Genomic DNA, 9,987 nt, shown 5'->3' on the forward strand with positions numbered 1-9,987 from the left:
GTAATCTACCGTCGTTAATGCTTTATTCGACCAAGATTCCACCGATAGTTGTGGATGTACATATCATCATTTGTAAACACGTATTTCGTTGTTAATAAATCCGTTTACTCCATGATATATATATCATTGTAGTTATTCAGTACTGGTTTTCTTTCTTTCTTTCTTTCTTTTTTTTTTTTTTTCTCTCTCTCACAAAACAAAACCAACAGCCAAGTCGTGTCTGTTGCTGAGACGATAGTCGAATATCATCGGATGAAAATACTTTCTGCAATTCTGTCAAGAATCTGTCTAGGATACAAAGCACCACTTTTTAGACAAAAATTATTTATTACTACAAATATGTTCGCCCATTCACCGTAGCGAGATTTTGCCAGCTGAAGAGTAGCTACAAACCGAGCAAAATAGAATATTTTTCATTTAATAAAAAATAACTTTCTAAATATATATATTTTTTGGACTGTAAGAAAACGCAGAAGAATATGCGTAACATAAAGAGCCATTCTAATGACAAAAATTGCTAATTTAACAAATTATATTCTCAAAAAAAATTAAAAATCAGTGTTCTTTTTATTATTACATCACACCTCCAGGGAGTCCAAAGACTCATCGAGTGAGGGCATCTACTCTACAACTCCTCGTCTCACTACTCCACCAACCTTCATCATCTACCACCAACGCCATCTATCGCCGACTACCACAAAATAGTGGTGTTACTTTCACAGTCCATCGCAAACATCCATGCCCAAGGCGGGATTCGAACCCGCAGCCTTTAGGCTGGAGAGCGGATGCGCTGACCACTCGGCCAACCAGGCAGTCTTATTATTTATTGGTTTCCCCTTCTTGGAATAGTTCTTACATATTGAAAACGTTATCAAAAGAATGATATAACATTATTAATCACTTTATGGAATTCTTGCTGACTTATTGGGAAATATCATTAATGATCGGGATAAGGAATCTTCGGCGAGTACATTTTTTTCGTGGAGAGCAGGATTTTGAATGATTTGTCGAGCTCTATATATACATACATCTCTTCTCAACCTACTGGTTGATGGGTAGCGATGCTACTTTACTTGTTTCCCGTTACCTTCCTTGCTCAGTATCTTCTGGTCTGTAGATGTGTTCAAGGGATCGGTTTGCTAATGAAGAACCCGAGTTCCCCAGTCGAAAAAACCCTTCCGTATGAGAAAGACTAAATCAACTTCAGTTGAAAAGCTCGGATAAAGGTTCTTCGAGTCCTAGACTAGGATTCGAACCCAGACAGGACTTTCCGACCAAAGGCTGAGCTACGGCTTTATAATATATGTAAACATACGCAGTGTCATAGAATTTGAGACACTACTTGCTTAACAAATGTAAAAGGCTGAACAAAACTACAAGTATTTCCAAGCGTCCGCACACACTTGACCGTGAGATCTTAATAAGTGATATCTGTAATTAATAATAATAATTTATTACTGAAGATATTTCGGCCTTATTCTAACAGGCCATGGTCAGTGTCAGGGCCGTACTTACGCTTTCCCGTGGGGGGAGGGCTGGGCCCGAGGCGCTAGAGTACTCTGTGGGCACCTCCTTCATGTTTCGGGTTCTTAAATTGGTCCTAATTTTTCGGGGCCCTCAGCTAGAGCCTCATGCACCTTTTGCATAAGTACGACCCTAGCCAGTGCTCTAATAATTCACAAGGTGAAGCATGAACACTGGCAGTGTTCGTGCTCCCCCCCCCGCTTGCGAACTATGCTAAAATATCTTCATTAATAAATTATTATTATTATTAATTCTTATGTCCTCGGTTTGTAATAATCTTTTATCCTCATAAGTGTTATTGTAAACTTTTTTAAAGCAGCTGTATTTAGCTCTAAGTCATTAATGAAACAAGTTGGAAAAAAAAAACTTACTTATTTTGTGTAATTTGAATGCTTCCATTATCTTGGACTACACTTATTACGTGAAAAGATACATATTTCTTCGCCATTTATCAGCACGTGGCAATACTGCAACCTACAATAAAAAATAACAAAAATGGAAGCATGGACGTTAATTCTTCTTAGTATAGAAATGACAATAACAAAATTAATCGCGATAGCAACATGCCATTACTATATCTTATTAAAGTTAATACGATGTTTTTATAATCATTTATATTGAGACTGTGATTAATTTCAATGTCTAAGCCTAAGGAAACGGATTTGATGGGAATAATGTACCTGCATGATAAATATAATCACGATAAGACACGTGATATGAAAGAATGCTCGGTATTATTTCACAATTTTATCTATTGATTGCAGCCAGAAATCATTCTGTTAAATTAGTGCTAAAGAGCTTTCGTTCTCAAAAAGTTGTCATTGTTGAGTATTATAACGAGACAATTAAGAACAAGAACTATATCTATTATGTTTATCGACTGTAGAAATTCTTCAGCGAATTTGTCTGTTTTGTAACGGTTTCCTGTTATTGAAACCTATTCGCATACCTAAGAGGCTGATTAACTCATCTTCAGTTAACATGTTCTCAGAAATGTTCATCGCGTCCAGGACCTTCGGAATTTGAACTCAGGTCGTTCCAACCAAAAGGTACTTATCGTGCTGACAGACTAGGGAAGTTGTTTTGGTTTTTAGTGGTAATTGGGAATATAATTCCTTGTCTCGTCATTCTTCCAACTTCGCTACCGAAATACTATGCTGACCTGTATCCTAGTCGGGGAAGGAGGGGGAAACACAACAACTTTATTTCCGTTTGAGATGGTTATTTTACTACTTTAGCAAATAAATAAAGAAATAAAAGTAAAATAAAAATCCTAGAAAAAGGTTTTCTTGTCATCGTCAAGATTCGATTTAAATATTGGAAGTTTCATTCATTTTTGGGGATGACTTTAGTTTATAATAATGCAGTGAACAGAATCGTTTTTCAGTTTTTTTTTTATTTAATTCACTTTTCAGTCAATATACTTACTATACCTAGCACGAATTGTCGCAAAGCTATATCTCTTGCCTACATCACAATGTACACGCAAATATACAAAAACGACGTGAATCACAAACAGCTATGAAGAAACCAAAATAGTTATGTTTGGTTAAGTATTTGCAAACCAAACCACATTATTACTGAGTCATCCTTAAATAATGTCGCATTCTACACTACCAACACCAGACTACCATCCCTCGTTTGTCCATCTTATGTTTGGGGGTGGGGGGGGTAAATATATAACATTTTGCCATCACCAATTCCAAATAAATTAATTTAGTTCTGTTATTATTCGTACTAAAATAGCTTGATGCTGTTAGTGTTCAACAAATTTTATGGATGTTGCTGATTATAAAAATTCAAAACTTTCTGACAAAATGTTCAGCTTTGTGATACCATGATTCGATGCTCACGTCCTCACTTGTAACACGGTGACACTTTTCTGAACTTCTTGAGTTCCCAAAAAAGAGTGGGCCATCATTTAATGATAACTAAATACATTACGTATTACAGAAATAAGAAAAAAGCAATAAATAAATAAGTATCCCGTCCGACGTATTTGAGCAGATAATTATTTTCATGCCAGGAAAGCGATCGGTCTATAGCAGGGGTCGACAAAGTGGTCGATATCAACCCTTGGGGGTCGATGTGGCTATCCAAGGGGTCGATAAATATCTAAGGGGTCAAAAGGGGATTTAAATTTTTAGTGTTCTTTATAAATTTCTTTAAGTATTTTCTTTAATTTCTTTAAATATTTCCTATCGAGAAGCAGTAATCAAGTAAAAGGGTAAAGAAATTATTATTTTTAAATTGAGAAATTGATTATTGATAATATTTATTCATTTATTTAACATGATAAGGATCGATGAGGGATCAAGGATTCCATGAAGGGGGTCAATGGTCTAAAAAGTTTGCCGGCCCTTAGTCTATAGCTACTGTATAAGTGGGAATTTATTTCGGAAATTAGTTCACATGTTCTCTTAGATGCAGGACTCCTACCAGAAAGTGAGTTCCCCCCCCCTCCTTCACAACAGATGAACCAACCTGACAGCACACGCAATTTACAGACACGACACTCATCTCATAGCTTTAGTTGCTAAGTGCTTAGACTACACCAAATTTTATATATAGTCATCCCTCGACTTACGTCCGTTCGAAGATACGTGCATGATCCCATAAGGGTATAATAACATTTTCGACTATACTTTCGAACAAGACGCAAGGGAGGGTAAAGTAAAAAGATTTTTATTTAGCAACAATGCAGTGGCAACAGCGGCAATCTCCCTCGGCAGCGGCACTTGGCTTCAACAGTGCCTCTTGATTTTGCGTTTGAAAAATAGGTTATTTGTGTATTTATCGGTAAATATTTCGCGGTATTGTGTGCAACATGGCCCCTACACGTTCAATCAAAAATCCTACTGAAGAATCACAGAAAAAGAGGCGAGCAATTGATCTTGAAACTAAGTTACAAGTTCAACGATAGTGACGAAGCACCGACAAGGACTATCGATGATTGGAAAAACTACTTCCATCATGCATAGAGGACCTGAACCAAAAGCGCACACCTCTTAGCACTATGATCATAACCGCTAAGGCACTAAGTCTCTTCAACATGTTGAAGGAGGAAAGCAGGACCCGATTACGACTACGAATTCAACGCTTCTTCCGGTTGGTTCACGAGATTCAAGCAGCGTTTTGCACTGCATAATGTGAAAATGTATGGTGAATCTGCAAGTTCCGATGAGAAGGCTGTCAAGGAGTTTGTGGAGAAATTGTATAAAATTATTATGGAGGAATATTATTTGCCATAGAAAATGTTTAATATGGATGAGACCACCTTGTTTCGGAAAAAATGCCCGAGCGGACATTCATCAACAAAAAGCTAAAACGTATGCCTGTTTCAAAGCTCTTAAAGACCGTGTTACATTTCTATTGGGGGGGGGGGGGGGGTGTGGCTGGATATAAACTGAAACCATTTGTGATATGGCACGATGAGAATCCACAAGCCTTCAAAAACATTAGGAAGCATATTCTTCCAGTTCATTATCGGAGCAATAAGAAGTCGTGGATGACTCAAAAATTGTTTGCGGATGCATGAATCAACTGTTATGTAAGTGAAATGGAAAGCTATTGTGTGAAAGAAAATGTAGAATTTAAATTTTTATTAATTCTGGATAATGCTCCAGGTCATCCGTCTTATATCGGTGATCTTCACTAAGTTCAAGGTCATGTTTCTCCCTCCAAACACTACTCCCTTGATCCAACCAATGGATTAGGGAGTTCTAGTGTTTAAGGTTTATTATCTACAAAGAACTTTTTCACAGGCCATTTCTGTTACTGAAAGAAACGACCAGACTCTCATGCAATTTTGGAAAGCATTTAATATTTATCATGCTATTAAAAATATTGCTGTGGCTTGGGACGAAGTGACCTCGCAATGTATGAGTAGCATATGGAAAAAGACATTAAAAAGGTTTGTGCACGATTTTGGAAGTTTTGAAATACTGAAGACCTTTGTAAATTGAGTGAAGAAATAGTGAGCCAAGCAAACAATCTGAATCTCGAAGTGAATGATGACGACATAGTTCAATTCATAGAAAGTGCCCCTGAAGAGTTGAGCAACGAAGAATTGGTCGAACTGGAGGAACGTGTTGCAGAAGAGGAAGAACGAGAAATGGAAGAGAGAAAAGTGGAACAAGAAGGGTAGTTAAACAATTCATAGTTAAGGGTCTTGCAGAAATGTTCTCTGCAGTTAGCGATGTACTCAAAATGGTTGAAGACATGGACCCCAATGTTGAACGCTACTTATTAGTAGAAAGGAAAGTACATGATGCGTTTGCTTGCTATAAACAAATTTATGATGAAAAGAAGAAGAGAAATAAGCAACGCGCATTGGACATTTTCATCAAGAAAACAAAGATTACACCAGAAGAGCCGCAGCCTGGTCCTTCACGTAGGGAAGGTAATGATTGTGGAGGAAGATTTGGGTGATTATTCTCCTGTTTTATAGTGGCAGAAATGCATAGTAAAATTTTATAATAAGGTTTAAAAATTAAAATGACAGTATACTTATTACTGTTGAGTCCCTAACCCCCAATAACTCTGTTGATTTAATGTATCGACTTATCCGAACCGACTTGCGTCCTGCCGGATGGAACGGAACCCCGACATAAGTAGAGGGATGACTGTATATATATATATATATATATATATATATATATATATTACACACAGCTCTATATATCTGTGTGTGTTATTTTATTGTGAATGCCACCATGAAAGGCTGTGACCCTCCAGTAGCACATCAGCTGTAGGTGGAGTGAATGCTTCAATTCGATAATTCTTTGGCTGCAAAGTCTTTTTTCCTTAGATCACGTCCCGAATACGTTTCTAAATGAAAAGAAATAACTTTTATAACTTCGGATATTGTAACTGAGCAATCATGCATCATTTCGTAGTTATTTTATGCTTAACGATTAAAATGTAGAGATTGTCATAATTGTCAGAAAAAAAACCATCTTAGGTTGTTAGTACTATCATTAGATGACACCTCCGTAGAGTCCTAAGACTCATCGTGGAAGGCTATTGTACACAATAATATACCATTCACAATATATAATCATTGGTATGCATTACACCAACCCTCTAGATGTCGTGTTGTTCTTCCAACAGCATTACGGAGGTGCTGTGCCTTTAAGCCATTATTTATGCCTTTAAATTTAGTTACGGCCATACATATTGGTAATGATAGTACAGTATGTAGGCTAATGATCAGAAAATTAATTAAATCGATTAATTCTTTTGAATTAATCCACCATCATAACCTATACTTCTTTAATCCGAATCTTGAACCTTTTAAGATTTTGCAAGAAACTGCTATTGTTGATTTTATAAACTTGATCAACTTGAATTCTAATCGAAAGATGAGTTTGCTGATCTCATACAGAACAGGATTTTTCGAATTTTTCCTCCTGAAAATTTAGGTTTTTCGTCCTGCAAAACAAGAAGATTCTAGAAGAACATATCCAGTTAGTGCTTCAGCAATAATTCTAAAAAACCGATTACTAACTTGAACTCCCCTCTAACAAATGGAATAAACGGGAGCGATATAAATAACTAACCATTCATATGTTGAATAATTTGGTCATTGCAAATGTTGCTGAGATCAGAATAAAGATTCGAACATACGGCTTGTGATCCTTGAAAACATCTGAGCAAAATTTCTATATCGGTTTATCAGCTCTACGTTAGTTGAGAATCAGATTTTCTTGTTGGATTGTTCCGAGATTCCCTTTAAACGCAGGAATAATAAAATGTTTTGTAGGCAATATTCACTCAGTTGAATAAAATATATTACTTCTTTTTCAGCTTATCTTACGATCTTACGGCATCACGAATACTAGCATTACACGTCACTACCACTCATCAGAAAAGCTAAGAAAAATCCCCTGTTTAAAAGATTGGTTGCTTGGAACTGCAGCCAAATCAGCTAAGGCTGTGAGAGTATATTGTCTGTAAATTGTGTCTTCTAGAAGGTTTGTCTGTAAGTCGCATAAAAAAAAAATAATTTTTTTACGCGAACTCATGCATTTTTCACTCATTGTTTATGATGTATTTCTTCTGGTTTAGATTCACCAGGCTGCGGGTTCGAATCCCGTCGTGGGCATGGGTATTTGTGATTGTCTGTGAAAATACTAATAGTGGTGTTCGGCCTTAGATGGCACTGGTAGATGAAGGTAGTTGCGGTGGGTGGGTGGAGACGGAGAGTTGTAGAGTAGGTGGCCTCCCTCAATGGACTCCCAGGAGGTGTTACGTAATAATGGTAATAATATACAGTATTGATGGTAGTAGTAATGTCGTAGTTGGAGAATTAAGTAGTAATTGAGAAAATGAGATATATTTAGCGAAGTAGAGTAGTGTGCCCTCCCACGATGAGTCCTTGGATTCCCTAGAGGTTTCACGTAATAATAATTATAATAAATACAGTATTTATGTCTGTAGAGACAAATACAGCAATACCTCGCATAACGCGATTTCAAACAAGGCGGGTTTCACTATAATGTGATTTGTAACTAGTAGAAAATGCATTACATTACTTTATTGTCATTTCGTAACGAAGCAATTTTATGAATTACATTTTACATTAATAGCTATTCACTGCATATGGATAGAAATATTTTACAAAGTTTAGCCTAAAGTTTCCGAGCGTTAGCAAAACATTCTTGAACTTTTTTTTCTTTTCTTTTTTTTTATTTGATTGAAATATCTTGCCACAGGTACAATATTGCATTAATTCACTAAATGTTGTTTGGAACACATTTCACTCTTTTCAGTTAGTACTTATTATTTTCGATACACGTTACACATTAACCTCGCTATCTGAGATATTACTGAACATTAAAATTTATAAAACAATCACACACACACAGTTTCATGGAAAATTCGTAGTATTTTTTCGGACATGTATTTATTATTTATTAATTTATTTTTATTTTATTTTGCACTAATCACAAATACGTCAAATTCCGACTTTCATTTCTATATTATTTTCGCAGTAGAATGAAAATTCTGCTTCCTAATCAAATCATCATCATCATCAACAACCATGGGTCCAATGCCCGTAGGTGTCTGTTGCCATCTTGATATGATTCTTCCATTGCATTCTATTTTGTGCAAGATGACTCAGTTTGTGTATAGAGTTTTTCTTCCTCTTTTGTTCTTTCCTTCAATCATTCCAAACAGCAACGTTTTTAATTTTCTCTCATCATTCATTTTACATATATGGCCAAATAGATGTAGTTTCCTTTTGATTATTTTCTGGATCAGGTTTTCTTTTGGTTGTATTCTTCTGTAGATTTCCTCATTGTTCACTTTCTCTATCCAACTTATTCTCAAGATCTTTCTATAGCACTTCCTTTCAAACTCTCTCAGGAGTACCCAGGCCTCGCATCTATAGAGCATGCTGCTGAAGATACAGGTTTCTACAATGCGCAGTTTAGTTTGCATCTTTATAGCTCGGCTCTTCCATATTTTGTCCATGGGTTTTAAAATAGTTGTTGCTCTGGCTATTCTAATTTTTATCTCTTTTGGGCGGTCCAAGTCATGCATCATGTGTCATCCAAGATATGTGAAGTGTTCCACATTTTCTAGTTGAAATCTGTCTATTGTAACTCTGTTCAGTAATACCTGTTGTCCGAATATCATTGTTTTAGTTTTTTCAAAGTTGACATTTAGTTCATATCTTTTTCCTTCTGTGTATAGTGTTTGCAATGTCTGTTCCAGCCTTGCTGCGTCTTCTTCAATCAGAACGATGTCATCTGTAAAGCAGAGGTAGTTTATTCTCATGCAATTTATTGAAATGCCTCCACCTTCTTTAATCTTATCTAGTGTTCTTCCCAGATGTGTGATGAAGATGATTGGTGATATTGGGTCCCCTTGTCTTGTGCCTTGACTTGTGGCAAACCAATCTCCAGTCTCATCTGCTATTCTGATGTTTGCTTGTGTTTGGCTGTTTATATCTTTCAGCAGGCGGATCAATTTATTGTCCACACCATAGGATTCCAAGACAGCCCATGTTATATTTTGGTCAATATTATCAAATGCGTTTTGGAAGTCCACGAAACAGCAATATATCTTTTTGTTCTTTCTTCGAGCTTTCTCTGCTATTAGTCTTAGTGCGAGTATTTGTTGCACTGTACTTCGATCTTGTCGAAATCCGGCTTGCTGATCCGGAAGATGTGCCTCCATGTGCTCCTTCAGGCGTTCTGTTAGTATTTTCATCAGCACTTTGCCAAGATGACTCATTCATGCAATAGTTCTGTAATTGGTGCATTCTAAAGCACTGCCTTTCTTATGAGGAACAACCAAGACCGATTTTACAACTATTATTTTACAAATAATAGTTGTAAAATCTCCGCGATGAGTCTTTTGACTCCTTGGAGACCTAAATAATAATAATAATAATAAATGGCAGATCAATCTTATCGTCCGGTGTGAGACCGTTACTTTGCTTTTTGGAGGCGT

General features: G+C 36.4%; 1 protein-coding gene across 1 annotated transcript in view; it reads right to left on the minus strand.

Annotated features, from left to right (window-relative positions):
* LOC150110443 (uncharacterized) overlaps positions 1 to 9,987 on the minus strand; it is a 102,593-nt gene that overhangs the window by 79,926 nt on the left and 12,680 nt on the right. Inside the window, exon 2 of the mRNA XM_090393890.1 lies at positions 1,896 to 1,998. Within this exon, the coding sequence (XP_090250016.1) occupies positions 1,896 to 1,923 (28 nt within the window). The 5' untranslated portion in view covers positions 1,924 to 1,998. The remainder of the gene's footprint in view (positions 1 to 1,895; positions 1,999 to 9,987) is intronic.

This window comes from Typopeltis vanoorti, chromosome 1 (assembly GCF_054136105.1).
Source record: "Typopeltis vanoorti isolate ZY-2024b chromosome 1, IOZ_Tvanoo_1.0, whole genome shotgun sequence".
Lineage (NCBI taxonomy): Eukaryota > Metazoa > Arthropoda > Arachnida > Uropygi > Thelyphonidae > Typopeltis > Typopeltis vanoorti.